The 25558-nt window shown below is 47.2% G+C and overlaps 1 protein-coding gene across 1 annotated transcript; it reads right to left on the bottom strand.

Annotated features, from left to right (window-relative positions):
- Positions 1-24525, bottom strand: BATF (basic leucine zipper ATF-like transcription factor). The gene is made up of 4 exons (XM_047863737.1): positions 24496-24525; positions 23669-24237; positions 20739-20843; positions 1-561 (listed from the first exon to the last, which is right to left on the bottom strand). Exons 2-4 carry the CDS (start codon positions 23729-23731, stop codon positions 352-354), a joined length of 378 nt encoding a protein of 125 aa, XP_047719693.1. The 5' UTR covers positions 23732-24237; positions 24496-24525; the 3' UTR covers positions 1-351.
- Positions 24526-25558: the final 1033 nt, after the last annotated feature.

Raw genomic sequence — 25558 nt, 5'->3', positions numbered from 1 at the left:
TTGCTTTTAAGAAATTTATTTAGAAAAATAACCCTACCCTGCCCTCCTCCCTCTGTGCCATGGGACTTGGGCATCGTGTTGGATTTGACTCTGGATTGGGCCTCCCGTCCGCACGGGGGCCCGGCACATGCTGACAGGCGGCCACGCCGCTGGGTGACCTCACACCCTCTCGGCCGGTACAGTCCTGCGCTCGATCCTTGTCCGGGCCTCTGCCTCCGGGTCTCCGGAGGGAGAGAGGGCCCTGAGGGGCGAGGGCGGCCTGGCCACAGTCTGTGTGCCCCTCCCGAGGCCGGCCAGGGCGGCTGGGGGCGGGGGGGGGGGCTCCGTCCGCCCCCCACCGCCTCTCAGAGCTCAGGGCTGGAAGCGAGGCGAGCTGACGTGAGGCTGGTGGAAGGCATGGGCGCTGTATACCACGTCGGGGGGCGAGGGCGTGCTGGCCGCCAGCACCGAGCACAGGGGCTCATGGCTGCTTAGCACCGACGTGAAATACTTCATCTCTTCCGTGAGCTGTTTGATCTCCTTGCGCAGAGCCGCGTTCTGTTTCTCCAGGTCTTCACTCTCCTGTGGGGAGACAGGTCAGCATCTGAGACTAGCGTCAAGGAAAGCACAGGATCGGGGGAGGGGGGACCGGAGGAGTCCAGACTGGGTTCTCACCGGCACAGCCGTGGGGACGGGCGTCGGTGAATTTTTCTGCACGCGTGGGTGCATGCGTGCACATGTGTTTGCGTGTGTCATATGTGAGTGCGGGTGCATCTCTGCGCGCCTGTGTATGCAAAGATGCCCGGTGGAGCCTATGAAACTGCTGGAATTTGTCTGTTTTGACCTATAAAGATGGCGGTTCCACATGGTCCCACCCAACAGAGGCGTGCACAGGAATGCGTGTGGGCACGCTCCTTTGTGTGTGTGCGTGTGTACATAGGTCTCCGTGAGTGTGTACGTGGGTTGAGAGGGGCAAGGGTAGGTGAGGGGAAGCTGGTTGGCAGGTTAGAACCTGAAGAAACGGCAGAGAGTTTTTCTAGTTCTGTTTGATACAGGTCAGCATTTCCCAAGCTTGCTGTAGCAGAATTTAAGGGCTTGTCGCACAGTTCCAGGCTCTTTGTGAAATCTAGAGATTTGAACTGAATGGGTTTGGGATGTGGGGTGAATTCTGGGAATTCACAGAATTTTTATAAAGATGTTTATTTACTTTTTTTTTTTTTTTTGAGAGAGAGAGAGAGAGAGAGAGAGCACAAGAAGAGAGGGAGACACAGAATCCGAAGCAGGCTCCAGGCTCTGAGCTGTCAGCACAGAGCCCGACGCGGGGCTCAGAACTCGCAAACGTCAAGATCGGGCCCTGAGCCGAAGGTGGACGCTTCACCAGCTGAGCCACCCAGACGCCCTGGGAATTCGCTGAATTTTATCGAGTGCTCCAGGTCATTCCAATGATCGGGCAAGTTTGCAAACGTGAGTTAAATGCAACCCTAGATTTGTTTTAGTTAGTCAAGCACTAATGTAGTGCCTAAATGTTAGGTGCCTGAACACAGACTATGAACTCAAATGTCCGTTGATTGGCTGGCTGATGACATTAATTGCTGGCCTAGAAGTTGACTCAAAACTACCGTGGGCAGTGGGCAGATATAAGATAACCTACCACGTAAAAGGCACCTTACATAACCCATCAGGAGCATAAGCAGCAATGAGATATCCAGGTTTGCTGCTAACGGCCTTCATCCATGAGCCCAGGGTTTCTTTTTTAAGTGGCGGAAGGGTGTACGACCGGCCTTACCCATCAAGCCAGCTCCCATCTGTCTGTGAAGGACAGATGCAGGCAGGCTCAGCCCCAGCCTGGCATTTCCTGTATGTGGCGTTGAGCTAGAAAATGTGGCTAGGTCGGTACAAAGGAAACCCCTATCTCTAACATGGGGTGGGGGTGGGTGGGATACTCAGACCCACGATGGTGGGGTCAGAGGCACTGGCTTCTTCGGCAAGGTACGGCTGGCTCTCGCTAATCTCGCCAGTTGGCTGTTTCCAGGCACATCCCGGAGGCAGGGCATCCCCTCTTTACCGAAAGGTAAGAGAAAGCAACACATGAGACTGGGTGGGGGGTGGTTGGTAAGACGGGAACTGGGGGCCGGGAGTCCTGGCCCCTTCCTCTAGCCCTTTTCCTCGCCCCCTCTGAGAGTTTCCACTGGTGACAACGTTTACTGTAAATTCTGTGCTCTGAAGAGCCTGGGCAAACCCCGAGGCAGAAGGGAGGGGTAGGGTGGGCGGGCCACAGGGACCAACCGCGCTCTGACCTTCTCCCCGCCTAGAGGCAGGCCCAGCTTTCGGGAAGTGACAGCAGGTTCTTCCTCCCCGTGCAAGCTCTGCTGAGTTCTCTCTAGTTTTTTCTCCCCGCCCCCCGCCCCCCCTGCCTTGCAGATCCCAGAGCTCTAGGATGGGGCGTCACGACTGCTGCTGCCTCTAACCAGAAAACAACCCCCTGTGACAAGAAAGTCATCTTTACCTCGGGAAGCAAGACTGCTTCCTGCTAGGGCCCCAGAGAAACCAGCACTGCCAGCCCAGCAGCCTCACTGCCAGCCAGACACTGGCAAGAGGAAGAGTTTGACTTCCCTTGTAGAAGGAAGTGGCTGATCTGGGGCCTCCTCCCAACATGTCCCCACCTGCCAGCGTTTGGTCCACTCTGACCCTCCCTGGGGCAGTCATGCCCCGGAAGGGACTCACACGGGGACAGCTGGCAAAGGCCGTTAACTCAGAGGAGCAAGGATCACATCCCCCGACTTCCCTTAACTTCCCAGTGGCAGCTAGCAATCTAGGACTCAGTGCGGGGGGACGGGAGCAGAATGTTTGGGAAGGAAATGTCGGCCTCTCACACGCATGTCGTCTGCTGCAGTCAGGGAGCAGTGAGCTGGCTCACAGTGAGTTTGGGCTTCCCTGGAAGCTGCTTTCCACTTTTTGGAATTCACTTGGGGCCCTCAGGCTCCTCACAGGAACCCCGAGATGGACACGCTGAGGCCAGCTGGCTACCATTATTCCCACTTCTCAGATGAGGCCAACTGAGACCCTGGGACAAACCTACCCCAAACACCCCCTCCAAATGATTACAGGCTGGTGGCAGCAGCCGCTACGAGGAAAGGCTTTGGAATTTGCCTCAAGACACTTATTTTCTCAGAGGTTCAGACACTTTAGCGATTGACCCAAAGCCCCATAACCATACAGGGTTATGCAGAGCAGGGATCGGCTGGAGGCTTCCCCACTCTCAGCCCCATTCTTCTAGCATACCCAGTGCTTCCCCCAAGAGACTGGTAACTTACGTGACCAAAGGTCTTTGGAGATCACTAAGGAGTCTTCAACTGCCCTACAGTCTCCCAAGAGAAAACAAGGTCTTGATTTGGGTGATCTTTAGACACCGCACTGGAAGCCTGAGTTAGTCATACTTTCCAGTCACAGAGCTGCCTCCTGCCCAGAGTTGGGAGGGAATCATCCATCCAGCTACGCTTTTAGAGGGCTCACTCAAGGCCAGACCTTCTTCCACATGCACAGTGAGGTCCAGAACATACAACAACAGTGGGCTCCATCCGCAGTAACTGGGGACCGGGGTCCTGGCTGGGTGAGCCCCATGACTCTCTTTTCCCTCTCTGAGCCCCAGTTCCTGTTAGAACGGGAAGACTGGACCTCAACAGTGGTTCTCAACCTTGGCCACACATTGAGATCAGTGGGATCCCTGGGGAACCTTACCAATACCAGTGCCTGATTCTGGTTTAAGCAGTCTCGGGTACAGCCTGGGCATTTGGGTTGTTAAAGGCTCCCAGGGGATCCCCTAATGTGCCGTGAACACTGCCAACCATGAGAAGGAACCATGAGCTTAGAAGCTCTCCAAGCCCTCTTCACCTCTGGAATATCTCAGAGTCCGAACTGAGCGTATTAACCTCCAACCCCCACTCGTTGGGAAGGGGTGCGCGTGAGTGTCAGGGAGAAGGCTGTTGGGAGCAGAGGGATGTAGACTCAATTTATATGAGAAAAATGAGTGGAAATCGATTTTGTAAAAGAACAATCTAGCTTGACGTAATAATTTTTATTGAATGCTGCCACGTATCAATCACTTTTCAAAGTATTTTAGTTATTATCATATTTAATCTTTGCCACAACCCTATCGGGTAGATAATGTTATCAGACACATTTTACAGAAGAGGACGACCTAAGGTACAGAGAAGTTAAGTAATTCGCTCAAGGTCACCTGGCTCGTAAGTTGCAGCAGCAGGACTAGAAGGAGGCAGTCTGGCTTCAGAGTATGTGCCCACCATTTTCTCTTGCCTTTGACATCTGTTTACATCGTATGACGTTTGGTAATTATCCTGTGAGGCCTCAGCCCTGTTGGCTTTGCCATTTCATCTTCCCTCTTTTCCCATTTCTTGCAAGTCCGGGCGATAAGGTTCACAATTCACCCTCACCTGTGAAGCTGCCTGATGCCAACCCTGTCATGAACTACAAGCAGCTCGGGGGTGGTTAATGAAGAGGCTTCATGGGGGTGTGGGAACATTCTGGGAAATTCCCTACTGGAGGGGCCGAAAGAGGGTCACTCAAAGAGCTCTCGAATGATGGGGAATCCCCAGGCAGTTCCCTTACCCACAGGGAAGCCAGTGAGGACCAAGGCCAAGGACAGGCTCTGGCCCAAGGCTCTGGCAGGGACTCTCCAGGCATTCTGAGCGGGGCTTGGTCCTCCTCCCTGCCAGCTCTGGTTTACTTCTCTTTGAATTTTCTAATCACAATTTCCAGAAGAGTGAAAATAGTCCCGGGTGTTCCTCCTCAAGAGAACATGTATTCGTTTATTGATTGGGTGACCTTTCAGCCCCCACCTACACTTAAGCAGGAGAGTAGTGTGTGAAGCTTATCCCTCGCACCCAGCTATGTTCAGCCTCCTGCAGTTACCAATCCCCGTCCACAAAATGCAGATACAGAGTGGAGCCCGCCATTGCTGGAGAAATCTGCGAACTGACAGGTAGGACATTTCCGAAGCCATGGTAGGAGGTATTCCTACCTCTCCAACCAATCTGGGGGAATTAGCCCCAACTTCTGGTCCTCACCCGATGAAGAGAGAAGAGGAAACACTAAACCACAGGCCTTTGCACTGAATAATGTACAAGTCTGATTCTGGAGAAATTTTTACTTTCTTGCCATCCTAAACTCCTCCCCCTTGCTTTCCTCTAGAGAGGCTAGAAAACAAATTCACCAAAATGCTCCGCTTCCCTTGCAGCTAGGCATGACCACGTGACAGATTCTGACCAATAAGGTGTAAGCAGAAGTACCTGGGGGTGGGGCTTCCCTTTTAACTGAAAAAGCAAAGCCTCACCAGGACAAAAGCCACCCTCCCTCAACACAGATTGATGCCTGGAGGTCCAGCAGCTACCTTGCAGCCTTGAAGATGAAAGCCACATACTGAGCATACCTGCACAGAGACAGAAGTAGCTCGGGTCTTTGATGTCATTCCTGCCTTAGCCCTGGTCTGTCCAACTCGAATTCCTTGTGAGAGGACTTCTTCTATTACTCGTAGCTAAATGCAATCCTGGCTGATATCTCAAGTTAGAAAGTTTATCACTAGCAAGCCCAATTCCAAAAAACCACTGATAATTGCCATGAACACAGAGGTTTGAATTAAGTTTTGTTTTGTTTTTTAAACCTGCCAGGCCTCTGGGACAGTGTCTGGGTATAAAACCCCTACAACTGTACCAAACTCACTCCACACATTCTACCTCATGCACCTGACGGGCTTCAAATGTCACTGCCCCCCAAGTCTCAACCCTGGCTACATACTGAAGTCACCTGAAGAGCTTCAGAAAATCTTAATTCCTGGATCTCACTCCTGTGAGAGGTTCCAATTTGATTGTCCTGGAATGGGTCTCAAGCATCAAGACTTTTAAAAATGCTCCCCATGGCGCAGTTGGTTAAGCGTTCGACTTCAGCCAGGTCACGATCTCGCGGTCCGGGAGTTCGAGCCCCGCGTCAGGCTCTGGGCTGATGGCTCGGAGCCTGGAGCCTGTTTCCGATTCTGTGTCTCCCTCTCTCTCTGCCCCTCCCCCGTTCATGCTCTGTCTCTCTCTGTCCCAAAAATAAATAAACGTTGAAAAAAAAATTTTTTTTTTTTAAATAAATAAAAATGCTCCCCAGGGGCACCTGGGTGGCTCTGTCGGTTAAGCATCCGACTCTTGATTTCAGCTCAGGTCATGATCTCCCAGTTTTTTGGGTTCGAGCCCCGCGTTGGACTCTGAGCACTGACCACGTGAAACCTGCCTGGGATTCTCTCTCCCTCTCTCTCTATCCCTCCCCCCCCCCACTTGCACTCTCTTTGTCTCTCTCAAAATAAATAAGCTTAAAAAATTGTTTCCCAGGTGAGCTTAATGGGCAATTAGCTTGGGAATCATGTTCGTAGCTGATTCCTCTTTTTAAAAATGTAAGAATATAAATATGGGCAGTGTTTAATTTTATTAAAATGTATTTTATATATTTAGATTTTTATTAAATATTTTTATTTTATAATCTATAGTAAAAATAGCATAATACAAATAACTTTAGAGAGATGGGAGGATGTTTCTAAGTCAAAAGTATTTTCTGAAAGTAAATGCCTAGTTAAGGCAAAGGCCTTACTATCCCGATTGCTATTATGTTTGGTGAAAACAATTTCAAGTAGCCCAGAACAGTTCATTTTTATGACAGAAGAGCCAGAGGTAGGACATCTATTCGAATCTCATTAATGATAACTTGATCAAACCAGGTACCCTTTAAATTGTGGCGCCCCATGAGGGTCTATCACTGCCTTCACTGCTTTGCCATCATTGATTAGGACAGTGCGTGGCACATAGTAAGTGTTCAATAAAATCATGTTGCTTGACTGCCAGCTTGAACTCTCTAATAATTTACCAAACCCTGCTTATGAAGAGTCTACTAAGTAAATTTATGATGTCCGTGACATTTCCAAGGGAGTGTTTAACTAAGCATTTACTAGCTTTTATAGCTTCTACTTTATAACAAGGATAGTTGCAAAAGAGTGGAAGAGATTCACTTTTCTAAAAAGGCCCAGGTCAAATCCCTACTCAGCAACACTTTTGTTCCGCAAACTGAACCTATGCGTGGGAGTAGCAGAATGAGCACCATTTTAGGAACTCTGCATATAATTTCCTTAGCTGGAACCTGGCTTTCCCCATCCATTCCACACGAAGGAGACTTGAAAAGCCAGGCCCGTGCTCTTAAATTTTTATAAACTGGAAAGTATTATTATATACGAAGTCATATATGACTTACGTCATATATGACTTCGTATATAATAATACATCTGACATCTCCATCTGATTGATTTGTAGGAACATGCCAAGCGCTCTGCGTTAAACAAATGAACAAATATAACCTTCTCAATGCAAAACAAAACAGAACAAATGCAATATTGTTCTGCTTTTATATTTACTCTGTCATTTAACTATCGAACAACCCAGGGAGGGGCTATTGCTTCCCATTTTGTAGATCACAAGTTAGGTTCAGACCTATTCCCCAGGCAGATCTGAATTAGTTTTGTTGACTCTCCCCACCCTACTCCCCGCCCCTACCCCTACCCCTACCCCACCCCCAGCGGGCTCCTGCTCCCTGCCACAGGCTCCTTCCTGAGTTCCTTCTCCTGGTCTCAGAGGCCTGGGCCCACAAGGCATATCTTCCGACTCTTGGCCCTTTTCCAACACACAGTTTGGCCTCAAGGCTCTGCTGAGCACACCCTTTCCTCAGGTCCTCCCAGTCTCCCTTCTACGATCACAATCTGTCAGGGCTTCAGACAGACCAGACCTTCCTTTGCTCACTGTCCCCGCCCCGTCTGTCCATTAGTTACATTCAACATCGCACTATTTGATTTTCACCGAAGTACTCTTCACTTTATGTGTTGAGCCTGTTTGTCATTTATTTGCCTGTTTTGTTTCTTTTTTAAAAAAAAATTTTTAACGTTTATTTATTTTTGAGAGAAAGAGAGCACGAGTGGGAGAGGGGCAGAGAGAAAGGGAGACACAGAATCGGAAGCAGGCTCCAGGCTCTGAGCTGTCAGCACAGAGCCCGACGTGGGGCTCAAACTCACGATGAGATCATGAGCTGAGCCGAAGTCAGATGCTCAACCGACTGAGCCACCCAGGCGCCCCTGCTTGCCTGTTTTCTAGTGTGACTTCCAGTTGAATGCAAGGTCCATGAAATCAGGGACTCTGTCTTGTCCCTGCTGTGCTCTCAACGCCTAGAACAAGCCAAGCCGTACCTGGCACCTGGGGGGCTAATACATACTTGTTGGGCGGATGAATCATTTCTGCTAACATTGGATCTAGTCCTGGGAATATGGCCTTTGCTTTTATAATTTTCTGGATCACTCTACCCCTTTAGCAGCAAGGCGTGTTCTCATACCAGCCGAGGACCCGGAAAATACTTTGGTTAGAGGATCCTCCGTTGCAGGAAATTACATTTTGGCCCCAGGAATCCAGCCCACTCTGCGTGGCCCTGAACTTTATCTTCCTTTTGAATTTTGATAAGAGCTCAGGTCACCTTCCTTGGTTTCCTGAAACCAAGAGTGATGAGTCGTGTGCTGGGACAGTTCCAGCACATACCTGTTGTCCTGGTGTAATTCTTACTAGTGCTGTTTTTGCTTCCAAAAGTGTTCCCATTTGGAGGATAAGTGGTAAGATTTACTAAAAGTTGACCCCCACATTCTAGCTCAGTGATATCATCTTTGTCCTTGTCCTCACTGTCCTCCGGAGTTCACTCAGATCTCTATTTGCCCATTTTCGTATGTTTTTAAATTAAAAAAATATGCAGTATAACTACCTTTAAAATATTTTTAAAAAATCATACCCACCCATGATTCTAGTACTCTTAACACAAGTGTTTCCATTTGCACATGTTGCCCTCTTGCCCTTTTTAAGAAACACAAACACTCATTTGTATGAAATCTCAATGTTTGTACAGAATACAATTTGTATTTGGCTTTGTCTCGACTTTGTCACCTCTCCATAATCACCATAATTATCATTTTTATTGGCTCTGTCATCAAATGGAAGATCCGCACTTTACCCCAAATGGTTTTTTAATGTTGGACATTTAGGCTGCTCTCAAAACGTTGCTATTGTAAGTAATACCACAGTGAACATCTTGGTGCATTCTGGGTTTTGTTCGGTTATGTCCTAGGATAAATTTGTAGGAGTGAGATTAGCAGAGCAAAGGGCACAATCAGTCTTCCAGTTCAGGGCCGTATTGCAGTAAAAGGGTTATGTAAAATATACAATGTTGGGGCGCCTGCGTGGCTCAGTCGGTTAGGCGGCCGACTTCGGCCCAGGTCATGATCTCACGGTCCGTGAGTTCGAGCCCCGCGTCGGGCTCTGTGCTAACAGCTCAGAGCCTGGAGCCTATTTCAGATTCTGTGTCTCCCTCTCTCTGACCCTCCCCCGTTCATGCTTTGTCTCTCTCTGTCTCAAAAATAAATAAATGCTAAAAAATAAAAATAAAAAAAATACAATGTTACCAGCAGTGAATACATGTGTCAATTTCACTCTAATCCCATTGGCATTTAGGCACTATACTTTTAAATAATTTATTTGGCCAATTAGCCTTTTGAGGGTTTCTTAATTTCGTTGTAATGTGACAAGTTATTGACAACGAAGGAGGAAGAATTTTCTATGGGTCTGTTGCCTAGAACAGCATTCTCAACCAGGGACAATTTTGCCTCCCAGGGAACATTGGACAAGGTCTGGAAATATTTTTCCTCATCACAGCTCAGGGGTGAGGTGCTGCTACTGGAATGTAGGGGTTAGGTTTTACATTTTACAGTGCACGGGATCCCCCTCCCCCAACAAAGAATTATGCAACTCAAAATGTTAGTGGTGCCGAGGCTGAGAAGCCCGTAGTGTGTATCATTTTCACAATCAGAATAGAAAATTGGGTTATTTTCATTTTGGTAGGAAAAATGTTACGTAAGTTTTCTGTTCATAGCTTCTGCCCACTTACCTATTGGAGTCTGGATGTTTTTCTTAAAAGGACGTTCTTTCTATGGTATAAATATGACATCTGCATTTATTTCTTTTGATGCAAATATTTTCCCCAATGTATTACTGTCCTTTTCATTTTGTATTGCAACTTTAAGACCTTTTTAACATAAAGGAACGTTTAGACTTCAGGCCCTCTCAACCCGGGACTCTCTTTCTCATCACTTGCTGTATATGCTTGGGCTATATTGCCCAAGATTGGCTAGGTCATTCAAGCCTTCTGGTTAATGGTTTACTTCTTGGCTTACCCTTTGCAAAAGGACGTGTAGGAGCAACACCCTCTGAATAATAAAGTCCTATTCAACAAAGTGGTACAAATCAAAAGCAAATGGTGGGCAGGCAAGAGGTTTAGGTTTTTGGGCGTCCTTGAGAAAGACCTCAGTGTCCCCATTGGTTACACGGCAGGTTGGTTTGCAGCATCTCTGAGTTATCTTTTAATTCTGTGATTCTACATACAAGGGAATATGACCATAATTATTGTTATACCCCCCGCCCCCCCCCTCCCCCAACCACGCTACCACATGGACCCATAATGATGCTCTCTACATAATGATATCCCACAATCTGAAGGGGACTTTGTCCTGTGGAACCACTCTATGCCCCCTAGGAAGCAGGGTGCCAGACTGAGTACTACGGAGGAAACTAAGAAAATCCCCAAGCAGTTTGGGAAAGGACTTTTTGGTGAGATGCTCCCATGCTTTTCAAGAGAGAGAAGTTTGGGTGCTGCTCGCTGAGGACAGCTTCATGGAGACATCTGCTTGAATGGGCACCATCATTTTGGGACTTGGGACCTGTAATCTCATTTGAACAGAAATTCTTCCTAAACATCAAGACCGGTATGGAGCTGGCCTCCTTCCAAATATGCCTCCCAAACTTAACCACACGGACCCATCATCAGTGGTACAGGCATTCAGGGGTGGTATTGCATTGCCTTGACATGCTTTTCTTTCCCAAATGAAAATAGTCTACATTGTTGTTCTGCTTTTTAACATGGTACACATTCATCACAAAAAAAAAAAAAAACAACAGAAAAATACTAGGCTAAGATAAGCTACTCAAAACTCATGACTCAGGAATAACTGCTATTAGCATTTTGGAGAACATCTTCCCAGATATCTGTATGTATGCAAACATGCCCCAAACCCACAGATTTTACATTAACAGGATTGTATTCTGCAAACTGTTTGTAACTTGCTGTTCTCCCCTCATTGCTATGTCATATGTATCTTTCTGTGATACAGACATACATAGTCATTTTTAGTGGTAGCATAAAATTCTAGTGTCTGCATGTGTCATAATATGCTTAATCCCCTATTGTTGGGCATCTATCCAGTTTTATAGTATTGATAAAGTGTTTACTGGTCATGATGAACTAAGCATCTTTGTGCATTTTTTTCTTCAAACATTTGTAAGTGGAACTGCTGTGCCGGAGTATTCTTATGTGAGATGTTAATATTTATTGCTGCACAGCCTTCTTTAAAAAGGGTTTCAGGGGCGCCTGGGTGGCGCAGTCGGTTGAGCGTCCGACTTCAGCCAGGTCACGATCTCGCGGTCCGTGAGTTCGAGCCCCGCGTCAGGCTCTGGGCTGATGGCTCGGAGCCTGGAGCCTGTTTCCGATTCTGTGTCTCCCTCTCTCTCTGCCCCTCCCCCGTTCATGCTCTGTCTCTCTCTGTCCCAAAAATAAATAAACGTTGAAAAAAAAAAAAAAATTTAAAAAAAAAAAAAAAAAAAGGGTTTCAATGGACATGTTGATATATTGCGTCGAGACTTTACTTTCTTGACTAGGCCTAATCATGGAGGGGGAAAAAGTGTGAATTTTGGAGGTTGTTGCTTAAAGAACAAAAAAGTAAAGTTAGGAAGAGACTCAAGTAGGATATCAGAGAAGGTGAATATAACTTCATGAGAGTCTGAAGGAAACAGGCAGTATAGCATCATGGCTAGGGAGATGGGCTCTAAAGTCAGGCAGACCTCGTTACAAGCTGTATGATCTTGATCGAATTACTTAACCTAAGAATTATGAAATAAGGCTTTTGTGCAGATTAAATGAGATACTACAGGTAGAGCCATTAACACCCAGCGCCTGGTACACAGTCATGTATTTAATTAATGTTTTCAGTAAAAGGAAATTCATAGCAACAGAGGACCAAGAGAAGTGACTATTTTCCACAAATGGCTCACTGATTTTCGCTGAATTTTTTAAGGGCAGAACTAGCCAGACATTCCTTCTGTGTTTTGTTTTTGTTTTTGACCTATGCCTTCTCCATGCAAATAAGCCTTATGGCACTGTCTTCCAGAGAGAAAAGAGAGAACTCCAGGAGTGAAAAAGAACCACAAGCAGCTTTCTCTTCCAGTCCTCCCCAGACGACCAAGAACAATAGTGTCATTCTAAGGAGGCCCAGGGGGTTGACATCTTTGCTCAACTGTTTTTCCTCCATTACTCAATCTTCCTCCGATCGTAAGTAACTTAATTCTCACAGCAGCAGTTCAAAGCTTCACTTCACGCATAATTTACACTCAGGACCTTTGTTATATATGGCATTAAAGATACCTCCTGGAACCTGGAACCCTTTTTCTTTTTTCAGACTAGTAGAAGACTCCTTTAGGAGCCAGCCCCAGGAAAGCACCTTTCCCACCCCCAGCTAAGGGAGTACTCACAGTTCCAGCTTTCAGATTTGGCCCTGTTCCTCCACCTTGCTTCCAGTTCCATTCTGGAGGCCAGATCTGACTTGTCAAAGGCATAGCTCTGGGCTAATATTACTGTCTCCCCAGCATCTCTTCTACTTTTAGCCTTTTCATGAACAAAGCTTCTCAACTGATCTCAACTTTTCTTTTCCACTGACCCAGGACACTGGCTCAAAATCCTTCAAGCCACTACAATCAACCAGGATGGCCACACAAGTGACACTGATCTGCCATTCCTTATAGTGGTTTGTCTAGTACTGTAGAAGTTAGGGTTACTCATGACAAATCCCAACTTATAGTTGGTTCTCCCAAAGGACTGAGATATTTATGTCAGATGCTCAAGAGATAAAATGTCACAGAGGAAGACTATTCAGTGTTTGAAATCAAAATTAAAAAAGAAATCATCCTGGGGCGCCTGGGTGGCTCAGTCGGTTGAGTGGCCGACTTCGGCTCAGGTCATGATCTCGCGGTTTGTGAGTTCGAGCCCCGTGTGGGGCTCTGTGCTGACAGCTCAGATCCTGGAGCCTGCTTCGGATTCTGTGTATCCCCCTCTCTCTGCCCCTCCCCTGCTCATGCTCTGTCTCTCTCTGTCTCAAAAATAAATAAAAACATTAAAAAAATTTTTTTTAAAAGAAAAGAAATCATCCTAATGCATATGTAATGACTGATGTTGAGAATGTAAATATGTATATTATAAACATAAAAGCACATGATAAAAACAGCCAAGCTGTATAAAAAAAGGGGAAAAGGCAAAGTATCTCTCTTTTGCTTTAGACCTTTCATCCTATTTTTCAGAAATAAATATTAACTTTGAGGGAAAACCCATGTGAAAAATTTTAAGTTCATACACATATGCACATGTATGTTTTTCTTTTTATTAAAAACATACATGGGAGCAAACTAGGTACCATATTCACCCCCCTTTTTCACGTAAGCGTATAGAAGCTTGATAATCTTTCCAGATTAACACATTCGATGTAACATTTTGACAACTTGATAGTATCCCATTGAATGGACAACTATAGTTTATTTCATTACTTCCTCACCCATGAATATTTAGCTTGTTTCCAGTCTTCACTATAACCAACAATGCAGCAATGAGTGTCTTCACGTGCACATAATTGTGTAATCTGTGCGCATGTCTGTAAATAGACTCCCAGGTGTAAAATTGCTGATATTTTACACCTGAGTAAAATGAGTGACAGGGTATGTGCGCTTGTAATTTGGATGGGCTTTTTCTTAAAATTTTATTTTATTTTTACATTTATTTATTTTTGACAGAGAGCACAAGTGGGTTAGGGGCAGAGAGAGAGGGACACAGAATAGGAAGCAGGCTCCAGGCTCTGAGCTGTCAGCACAGAACCCGATGCGGGGCTCGAACCCACAAACCATGAGATCGTGACCCCAGCCGAAGTCGGACGCCCAACCGACTGAGCCACCCAGGTGCCCCTGGATGGACTTCTAATGGAGTTGTACTGACATATTCCTACTAAGTAGTATGTGGTGGTGCCTGTTTCTCCATTGCCTTGGCAACGTCACATATTAGCAACATTTTTTGTCTTTGCCAGTCTGGCAGGGAACCTTCCGGTTGCTTTAATTGTCATTTCTCTAAGTGAGGTCTAGAATCTTTTCCATTATTTGCTATCTCTTTCTCTCTTTCTGTAAATTGCCCATTTATAATCATTGCTCATTTTTCTTTTGGGTTGTTAATCATTTTCTTATTCATATGAGCTCTCGTGTGAAGTAAATATGCCCTTTTTTGGTCATGTGTATTACAGATATTTTCCCCAATCTGTGATTTGCCTTTGATTTTGCATAGAATATTTTGAGCTGTATAGAAATTTTTATTTTTTATGTATAAGGGTAACGTATATCAGTTTTTGCCTTTACGGTTTCAGGGTTTTGTACTTTATCTGGAAAAGTCTTCATTCCCAAATAATTTTTCAATGTTCTTTTTTTTCCCCCAAATTTCTTTAGTGGTTTTTTTTTTTTTTTTACATTTAATCTGTGTGCATGTTGTATGAGAAATGAAGACTCTAGCTTTCTTCTTCCCAAAATGGCTAGCCAGTTGTCCCAAGTCTATTTTTTTTTTTTAATTTTTTTTTTCAACGTTTTTATTTATTTTTGGGACAGAGAGAGACAGAGCATGAACGGGGGAGGGGCAGAGAGAGAGGGAGACACAGAATCGGAAACAGGCTCCAGGCTCCGAGCCATCAGCCCAGAGCCCGACGCGGGGCTCGAACTCACGGACCGCGAGATCGTGACCTGGCTGAAGTCGGACGCTTAACCGACTGCACCACCCAGGCACCCCCCAAGTCTATTTATTGAATAATGCAGCTTTCTTTCACTGGTTTGAAAAGCTATCATCATTATTTTGCATTTTCTCTGGTGCCTAGTTTTTAGGAACTGACATATGTATCTGGGTCTTAAATTTCAGTTTGTTTTGGGGTCTCTTTCTGTATTCTGTTCTGCCCAATGTTCTGCCTTTTCCACATTGTTTTGATTTCTATATTTATAATTCAGCTAATCTTCTTTAATTACCCTCCTCTAAAATTTTCCTAAAAGCTGTCACATGGTTGTTTTTCACCAAGAACTTAGAATAGCTAATCTAAGTCTCTTCTAACTGCCAGAAAGTCCTATTGGGTTTTTATTGGGATCAAATTAAGTTAAATTGATAGATTTATTTCAGGAAAATTGCTATCTTTACATAAGGCATATCTTTCCACTTATTGGAATGTTTTTTTTTTTTTACTCACTTAGAATAATTCTAAAGTTTTAAAAAATTGAGCCCTGCATATTTTTTGTTAAATATATTCTTTCCTTCCATTTGCCATTATAGGTATTATATATATGTATATGGAAAAGTATATATATTTTTAAATATATATATTAATGTTTTTTAATGTTTATTTTTTTAACATTTATTTATTTTGAGAGAGAGAGTGTGTGAGCAGGGGAAGGGCAGAGAGAGAGGGAGAAAGAATCCCAAGCAGGCTCTGTGCTGACAGCACAGAGCCCGACCCGGGGCTCAGTCTTACAAATTGTGAGATCAGGACCTGAGCTGAAACCAAGAGTTGGACACATAACCAACTGAGCCACCCAGGCGCCCTCATTATTGGTATTATAAGTGGAATCTTTCCAACCATTAAATTGTCTAATTGGTTGTGGTTTACATATAGGAAACTTTTTACTTTTTTGTGTTAACTTCGAAAGCTGACTGGGTTTTCTTATCACTTTTAATAGTTTTCAGCTGAAAATTGATCCACTTACTGGATACACTTATTAGCTACTGATGTCTTTTGGAGATGAACTGGTCCAGTATGTAAATGAACTAGAATTAAAAATGTTTTTTAATGTTTTATTCATTTTTGAGAGACGGAGAGAGACAGAGCATGAGCGGGGAAAGGCAGAGAGAGAGAGGGAGATACAGAATCCGGAGCAGGCTCCAGGCTCTGAGCTGTTAGCACAGGACCCCACACGGGGCTCGAACTCACAAACTGCGAGATCATGACCTGAGCCGAAGTCGGACGCTCAACTGACTGAGCCACCCAGGCGCCCCTAAATGAACTAGAATTTAAATAAAAACTTAGGGGCGCCTGGGTGGTGCAGTCGGTTAAGCGTCCGACTTCAGCTCAGGTCACGATCTCACGGTCCGTGAGTTCGAGCCCCGCGTCGGGCTCTGGGCTGACGGCTCAGAGCCTGGAGCCTGCTTCCGATTCTGTGTCTCCTTCTCTCTCTGCCCCTGCCCCCTTCATGCTCTGTCTCTGTCTCAAAAATAAATAAAAACGTTAAAAAAAAATTAAAATAAATAAATAAATAAATAAATAAACAAACAAACTTTAAAAAAATTAATTAAAAAAACATTAAAAAGGAAATGAACTGGTCAAGATGTGCCTTTGTCATTTTTCACCAATGCATCTACTATGCCTCACAGATTCCATGGTTGTCTGCAGGAGGAAAGGAAGTAAGTGTGGTAAGGGCTTGTGTGAAACATCCAACAGAAGAGAATTAAAATGGAATGTCGACTTTGTTTGTTGATATCACAATTATGAAAAGAAGCACCTGATCCAGTTTACATGAGGGGTACTCAATGCCAGGGATGGTAGAAAACTGGCAAAAGATTAAACCGTTGTGGAGGGGCGCCTGGGTGGCGCAGTCGGTTAGGCGTCCGACTTCGGCTCAGGTCACGATCTCGCGGTCCGTGAGTTCGAGCCTCGCGTCGGGCTCTGGGCTGACGGCTCGGAGCCTGGAGCCTGTTTCCGGTTCTGTGTCTCCCTCTCTCTCTGCCCCTCCCCCGTTCATGCTCTGTCTCTCTCTGTCCCAAAAATAAATAAAAACGTTGAAAAAAAAAATTAAAAAAAAAAAAAGATTAAACCGTTGTGGAAAGAGGCTCCTTCCCTACTCTATTTTAAAAGCAATCCGTATACAGCATTTTGGTATAAGCCCCTTATAGGATAGATACTGAAAACGCTAAATAATAAGTAACCCACACTCTCACTGCAGAAATGAAGTAACGCTTTTGGTATTTTAAGAGAGATAATAGTGGCAAAGCTGAAACCGAGAAAATGACACTACCCCAGCATAGGAGGCTAGCACAGCAATGCAAGCACGGCCCTCATTTGATACGATACTCTCAGTCGCTGGTCTTTACAATATTGGTAGATGGATCTACGGCTATGTCTGAAGCCCGGAGAATGGTTCCAGAACTTCAACATGTGGAGCCAAGCATGAACTCAAGAGTAAACCAAGCCCTTGACCTTAAGGATGCTGGTGGCAAGCCAGAAGATTTTTCTACCTGAATCACAAACATAATTAAGAGGATAATGGATACAGAAGATAGGTGATTACTTCTAAGAGGAAATGGACATTTCAGACCACAGCCAAACCCTCTGCTTGAAGGTGGCAGACGTACGTTATGTGGCTGTCAAAAGCTTTTACCTGAAGTCAAGAAACAAGCTGCACTGGCTGTAACCCCCAGGCTAGCTACGCAAACCTGTGTGACCCACTCACTGGGCAAACAGTGAGCCTGACCACTGTGGTGCTCAAAGGAAAGGAACGAGGAGGAGTTTGTCCCCAGATGTGGGGAGGCTAGGAAGGAACATTCTAGAGACTGCGGTTGGAGGTGTGGGTGTGGACGTGGTGACTGCATGACTTGGGGTCTCCATGCATCCCAAGCCCAGAGATTCTCTCACTCGAGCCATGGCCAGTATAATCAAGATGGGCCAAATCTTCTGGTTCTGAATCTTGTCTTACAGAGAGAGAGAGAGAGAGACAGACAGACAGACAGCTGCGCCCATTGAAAACTTTGCCATAGCAAAGAAAACATATGTCCCCCTCACTGATGTGTCTCTGGGCTTGAATGAAGACCAGTGGGTTGAATTTACAGGGAAACAGTGGTGCAGCTCAAGATAGGGAGGACTCTTCTGCTCAGGTTGGGAGGGAAGGAGTTCTCCGACAGAAGTGAGCAGGCGTACATTGGGGACCATTTCAGCGGTGTGTGTGTGTGTGTGTGTGTGTGTGTGTGTGTGTGGTGGGGGGGGAGGGGGGCGCATGTAGAGGAATCTTAAGCATCAAAAGTGTGTCTGAACTGGCCAGCCCTTAAGAAATCTCTCAGCCCTGAGATTCTGCAATGTATATATAGTCGTGTGATAATTTAGCTTGCTTCTATAAGAATAACTATTATTAATATTACTCTTATTATACTTAAAATTTTTGAGTATTATATGCCAAGCAGTGTGTTCAGCTTTTTCGATGCACTATCTCTATGAGGTAGTTACTGTCATTTCCCATTCTATAGATAGGAAAATTGAGTCTAAGGGAGGTTACCAACATTTCTAAGGTCAATCACACAGATAGCAGGTGGCAGAGCTGGGATTCAAACCCTGTGCTTCTGACTGCACAGTCACGGAGATATACTTAATTCACACTTTTTTTTCTTTCTTTCTTTTTTTTTTTTTGTTTTACTTTTGCAAACTTATAAAGCTTATAGCAGTTTTACAGTCTCAGGACATTGTCTACTTACACAAAAAGCAAGGCTTTATCCTTTCCCATTTTTTTGATGTTTATTTTTATTTATTTATTTTTAATTATTTTTTTAACGTTTTTATTTATTTTTGAGACAGAGAGAGACAGAGCATGAACGGGGGAGGGGCAGAGAGAGAGGGAGACACAGAATCGGAAGCAGGCTCCAGGCTCTGAGCCATCAGCCCAGAGCCCGACACGGGGCTCGAACTCACGGACCGCGAGATCGTGACCTGAGCCGAAGTCGGACGCTCAACTGACTGAGCCACCCAGGCGCCCCTGATGTTTATTTTTTTAAGAGAGAGAGAGACGGAGCGTGAGAGGGACAGAGGAAGAGGGAGACACAGAATCCGAAGCAGGCTCGAGGCTCTGAGCTGTCAGCACAGAGCCCAATGCAGGGCTTGAACTCGCCAACTATGAGATCACAACCTGAGCCGAAGTCGGACACTCAACCGACTGAGCCACCCAGGCGCCTCTATCCTGTTTAATTTTTATTTGTTTGTTTGCTTGCTCTAAAGAATATTGAATTAGAATCAGAATCTGATAGAGACAAGTGCATGATCATAGATTTTCAAGCTTAAAATAGTAAATTGGAGTGTGGTAAGAGCCTAAGCCATAATGAAATCACAGAGAATATAGAAGTACTGGGGTCCCCAACAACTTCACATTTAGACGGCTTGAAGAGAAGAAAGAATTTGGTGTTCATTCATTTATTTTTTTTTCGATTCGACAAATATTTATGACCTTAAAACTATGTTGGGATGCAAAGAAGATATGCTGAATACACTTCTTATAAAACACAAGCACCCGTTCAGAGATGTTGGTGCAGACTATTCTCGGCTTCCCTACCAAGCTAAAAGAAGCATCTGTTTTCCCCCCTAAAACTACACCTTACTCTTTCTTGAGAGCATTAAAACAACTATTCCAACTGGTTGATTGCCACGGTAATCTTTCAAATAAACACAAAGCATACTTCTTGCCCTTTGTGCCAATTGCCCTTTTTACCGTTGAAAGACATCACGAGGATGCTCGAGGTTCGGGAATGGTTCAGGAGGAAGGAGAGGAAGGCTGAGCTGCTAGAGGAAGGGATGAAGGGATGGAAGAGGGAGGAGCCAGTGAAGAAAGAGCTGACAGACTAAGGGACCAAGGAAGGGGCAGAATGAAGAGAGGGAAGGCGGTCAGGTAAGGGTGACAAGGAGGAAACAGTGCTCTGGCACACGGCCAGAATTCAGAAACGTTGATCAGAGCCCTGCTCCGCCAGTAGAATTGCAGCTCAGCACCACCCGAGGCTCTTGCTCAAGCCAGGGGTCAGGACCTTCTCTAGAAAGTTCCAGACTAGAGGCAACTCAATCAGGACAGTGACCGTCCCAGATAAGTGTACTTGAAACTGCCTCTTTCACAGATCCCTTGGGATGTCATGAAAGATATTTCGAAATAAAACTTAATGATGTTCAGGAAGGCGAAGTAATAAGGTGCGGCCCCCTATGGAGGCCTAGCCCCGGATGCAAGGACCGGGGTGGCTATCAACTGGCCTCCTAGGGGGTGGGACCATATGTGATCCTAACGCTGGGCTCCTGGGTTCCCCCAAAGTGCTTCACACCGTGTAAATTCCTCCCAAAGGCAGTCCTGCCTTCCTTCTGTAGAGGCACAAGCTCTCTCTGCCTCCTCCATCTCCGAGCAGGCCGTTCTGGTTCCACCCAGCCCTCCTCTGGGCCTCAAGTGATCAACTCATTTACACTTCATGCCCTCTTGGGGGTCAGGAAGAAGGGCTCACTTCTCTATCAGCCCCATGGCTCATGTTCTGCTACAAAGTTTTCTCAATACAACCATAGGAGAGCCTCTCCTCCACACCGCTCCCCACAGCCCTACCCTGCCACTCTCCCCCGCCCCTCCCCACATACACATCCCCACGCAGACAGGCTCAAAGGTGTGGTCCAAGCACCCACGAGTGGTGGGGAGCAAAGCCCAAGGCTCAAGAGAATGAAGGAAGTCCTGAACACTCACCAAGTGCAAGGTGTCAGCCTTCTGTGTCTGCCTCTGTCGGCTCTTCTGGGCAGCAATGCGATTTTTCTCCCTTCTCTGAACTTTTCTCACATCATCAGATGAGTCCTGGGAAGCAGACAAGATGGGAATGGGGTGAGTGTGCTCCTCCCTTCTGAGTTAAAACAGGTTCTCCTGCCGTCCGGTATCTGTCCGTCCATCCGTGTGTATCTTTTCATTTGCCCATTCACTCCCTCCTTACCTAAAGGCTGGGCCCAAAAGAGAACCTTCCCCACACTCTGTCACGCTCTCTTACATCTATATAGGTATGCTGGCCAAAAGCTACAGGAAGAAGAAAAAGACCCTGGGGCCTAGATAGGGCTGTATTTGGAAAAAATTGGTTAAGGCGATGAAGTGTGTTTTATCACCTCTCCAGCCCTCTAGGGCTGCTCCACCCTTATTCTTTTCGGCCTAGAATTTTCTTGCTTTTTTTTTTTTTTTTTCAAAACTTTGTTGACACCAGCAATGTGACGACTTCTGTGAAAATGCTTTTTCAGAGGTGCTCTTGCTTTTTTTAAAAAGATTTTTTTAAATGTTTATTTATTTTTGAGAGAGAGAGAGAGAGAGAGAGAGTGGGGGAAAGGCAGAGAGAGAGGGAGACACAGGATCCAAAGCAGGCTCCAGGCTCTGAGCTGTCAGCCCAGAGCCCAATGCGGGGTTCGAACCCACAAACCGTGAGATCATGACCTGAGCCCCCCAGGCACCCCAGAGGTGCTCTTGCTTAATTCCTCAAATCTGTGAAGTTGATATTATCGTTTCTATCTTATATGTGAGGAAACTGAGGCTCAAAGGGCTTGCCCGAGAGTTCACAGTAAGCCAGGACTTACATCTTCTGCTGCTAAGTCTGATGCCTTTCCAAGCCACTCCCCACCCCTCACTGGTTTGTACCCATGTGTCTTCTCCCACATCGCTGGGCTCAGGTCCCATCCCAGATCAGTCTCTCTTTCCCCCTGCATTCCCTTCATTATGCTCAGTGACCCTGACATTCCCCGTGGCTCTGAGCACAATGCCTAATACAAACTGGAGACTAAGAACAGCTCTAACGGTGGAGATTACCTGGCTGTGGCAGGTTGCTGATGGGTGCTTAGGAGGACAAGAGGACCTCTGGTGTCCTCTAAGTATGTCCCATAGATGGACATGTCCTCTACGTGGGCAGAGAGGTTAGCTCCAGCTGTCCCCCAAACACTGCAGGATAGGCGTAGGAGCCTGAGTAAAACTCTTCCACCACCCCTACCCTGTTCCCTCTCAGGTCCACACGGGACAGAGGGGCACTGTTCCTGGGGCAAGACCCTGTGCTCTCCAAGCATATCTCACCAGCATGCCCAACACTTCCAGGCCATCACAGTAGGAGGGCATCGGGTCAGATGGGAAGGAAGTGCTTTTCTCTAAGGGGCTGGGAACCCAGATTACCATGGAAGCCATGAGTAATTTCCTTCCTAAGAAGAGTACAGACTTCCAGGCAGCCCGAGCCACCCTGATACCATCTGGAGCAGAGGACTGGATTGTTTGCCCTCTAGAGGTCTCTGCTATGACGTCTCCCCACCTGGTGCTCTTCTGTGCGGTATTCATGACAGATGCTGTCTTATATGTTTATATACTTTTATTTTGGCTGCAGCATCTTGAAAGCCCTCTTGGATGTCTATGCTAAGCAAAGAATGTGGTTTTTAAACCACAGAGTTGGGGAAGACATTTTAATCTCTTGATGTATTAGGTGAGAATGCAGAAGCCTTTCTATAGGGAGGGATGTCAAGGAAGGTGGTGAAGAGAAGTCTCCAGAGGTTTGGGGTCAGGGTGCCTGGGGGGCTCAGCTGGTGACACGGCAGACTCTCGGTTTTGGCTCGGGTCGTGATCCTCAGTTCGTGGGATTGAGACCCGCGTCAGGTTCCACACTGACGCTGTGCCCAGCCAGCTTCTGATTCTCTCTCTCCCCCTCTCTCTGCCCCTCCCCAGCTCATGGTCACTCTCCCTCAAAATAAGTTAATAAACTTTTAAAACATTTAAAATAAAATAAAATAAAATAAAAATAAAATAAAATAAGCTTCGGGGCTGGCAAGGGGCCCCTCCTGTTGGCACCCCTCAAGCTGAAAACTTTTGACTCGGAAGTCACCATCTAGATTCCAAAACGCCCCCAGACTCTCTACCTCGATCGCTCTGCTTTCCCCGGAACTGAGCCGAGCTGAGCTAGAAGCGAGTCCGTCCATCAGGTTCCAGTACTGCCTCCCGATTGACCCTTTCCTCCTGCCCAGCGGCCACAGGGGAAAGAAAGAGGCTTCGCGACAGCGCCCCAGCATCGCTCTCCGCTGGCCGTGCTGGCAGCAGGGGCAGGGCCCCTGTAGGTCCTCCTGCGTCCGCTTCCCCCTCCGTCTAACTTGCTCTTTTTTCTTCTTCGCTTTTCCCCGTTGCCTCTCTCTCTCCCTCTCTCTCTCTTGCCCTGCTGGCTGCCCCACCCCGTCCCCCACCCCCCACCCCCCCGCGACCCCACGCGCCGGGGCCCGGGGTGCATGCGGCCTCTGTGATGCTGTGCCCCTCGGGTTTCTCCCGCCTTGCAGACAGGTGGACCCTCTCTCCTTGGAGAGGCCGCGGTTCTCTGATGCACATGCCCCTCCTGGCTTCCTAGAAAGCTTCGCCGGGTGAGGACCCGGCTGAGGCGGGGGCGGTGGGCCCCGTCTGGAACCGAGAGGAGAAGGGGCCCTGGTGGAATGGGTGCGGGACGAGGGTCCGCGCCGACAGGCGGCTGAATTGCAACCACCGTCGTAAGTCTGACGGGGCGTTCCTGCCACCAGCCACTTCCTCGCGCCCCGGGGCTCCCTGGGCAGCCCAAGCAGGCCTGGCCCTCCCGCTGCCCGCCCCCTCGGAGACGCAGAAGGTGGGTTGCAGGGAAAGGGGGACCCTACCTGCTTGCCCGGGGGAGGGGAGCGGCTGAAGCTGGAGTCGCTGCTGTCCGAGCTGTGAGGCATGGCTGCAGTCTTCCGGGCTCTCCACCCAGCCCCCGACGCGCCCGCGGGCTCTCTTGTCACCAGCTGGCCTCCCTTCCTGGCTGCTCCCGGGCCGCCAGCCCACCCCCCTGCACAGGTCCCTCCTCTGCCCGCCCTGCAGCCACCTCTGACCCCCGCGTCCTCCTCGCTCTGGGGTGCAGAGGCACTGCTCCCCACAGGGACATGTCGCTCGCTTTGGGGCTCGTGCGCGCGCGCTCTCTCTCTCTTGTGGTTTCTGGTAACTCACACTGGAAGTCACATGGGCGGAAACTTAAACAAGGTAGAAGTTAATTTGAGAGAAAATACATATCTGGGAAAAGACCCACAGAATTATATGAAAGGAAGACCAGAAAAAAAAAAAATACACAAAACCCCAGATACCTTCTGACTGTTTGAAAGGCAGAACAGCTCTCCTCAGTTGATGGAGATAAAAGAGAAAAACAGCCCAGGCAGGGAAAAACCCCAGCCAGAATTAGCAAGTCCGTCTCCTGTCAACAGGGCAGAAAGGAGAGGGAAAGAGTTTCCATTGTCAGCCGACTTGATTTTTCAACCAAAATAAAGCAACGAGACTGGGATTTCTCTCTGGTTTTTACCCGAAAGCGGCGACCCATCCGTCCTGTGACAGGCCTCCCTCACCCCCCATGCAGCCTGGTCCTTCCCTGACTGCCCAACAGAAGAGGCCCGGGGAGCTCTGGAAGCCACCGGCGCGGGCTCTAGCGTTGATGTCCCAAATGTCTAGGCGTCACCTTAGCAGCCGGTTGACTGAAGGGAAGAGATGCCTCTCGTGTTCAGAGTCTGAAAGACTCAAGCTCGGGACGGGCTTTGACTCTTAAGAATCCAAGGAGGTCACCGGGTCAAAGCCCAGAATGGAGGAACAGTAAGAACTTGCAAAATGAGCACCGCACTTGGAGTCGCGGTCTGGCGTTAGCAGGATACCTGTGGCCCCGGGGGTAGCTCCCCTGAACTCTGTGCCCCTCATCGTTTCCATCTGAAAACGGAGAGCGGTAAAACCCTCCCTGCCCACCTCTCTGGGGGGGCTGTTTCCAGAAGCAAATGATAGCAGGGATTAGAATGCCCCTGGCCCACTGTAAAAATATACGCTGTGAAGACAGGTGTTACTTGTAGTGTTCTTAGCCTTGCTGGGAGCACGTTTGCAGAGTTCTCGGTGAGCAATCTGACATTCACCTGGGCATTGTGGCTTTTTTAAAAGCCCTTGCTTTCTTCCCGGCACGGCTGGAGGCCAAATGCTTGCCTTGCCTCCTCAGGATTAACAGGAAGAATGCCCCCCCCCCCCCCGAAGGATTTTGCATCCACCGGCTGGATTTCTGTCCTAAAACAATATTGTCCTCAGGCTAAACTGAGCAAAACAAAATTCCCTCCCTCCTGGAAGTTACATCTGAGTGGAGGAGGCAGACGGTAAACGAAGAAGAAGCTAATATACAACACATCAGAAGGTGACAGGTGCTGTGGAGAAAAATAAAGCAGGTGGGGGGTAGGGAATTCTGGGGGTCAGTGGGTTGCTGTTTCTACAGGGTGGTAAGAAAGGTCTTACTGAAGGGGGGTGGGGCATCTGACCAGTGACTTGAAGGAAGGGAAGGAAGGGAGGGAACATTCCAGCAAGGACCCGAGGTGTGAGTGTTTGGTGTGTTAGAGGAGTAGCAAAGAAGCAGTGAGTGGCAGAAGATGATGTGAGCGGGTCTCGGGGCGAGGTCACGTAGGGCCTTGGAGGCCACTATGAAGATTGGGGCTTTTATCCGGAAACAAATGGGGAGTCTCAGGAACAGCACCTTCCCACCTCCACTCTGTGAT

Source organism: Prionailurus viverrinus, chromosome B3, assembly GCF_022837055.1.
Source record: "Prionailurus viverrinus isolate Anna chromosome B3, UM_Priviv_1.0, whole genome shotgun sequence".
In the NCBI taxonomy this organism is placed as follows: Eukaryota; Metazoa; Chordata; class Mammalia; order Carnivora; family Felidae; genus Prionailurus; species Prionailurus viverrinus.
The sequence above is the reverse complement of the archived record's forward strand: the minus strand, read 5'-3'. Positions and strand labels throughout refer to the sequence as shown.

Excerpts from the sequence above, each read along its gene's own strand:
- BATF (XM_047863737.1), bottom strand. The coding sequence starts at position 23,731 with ATGCCTCACAGCTCGGACAGCAGCGACTCCAGCTTCAGCCGCTCCCCT. Across the intron at positions 20,844-23,668 it reads CCCCTCCCCCGGGCAAGCAG|GACTCATCTGATGATGTGAG; the intron begins GTAGGGTCCCCC and ends TCTGCTTCCCAG. Across the intron at positions 562-20,738 it reads AGGCTGACACCTTGCACTTG|GAGAGTGAAGACCTGGAGAA; the intron begins GTGAGTGTTCAG and ends GTCTCCCCACAG.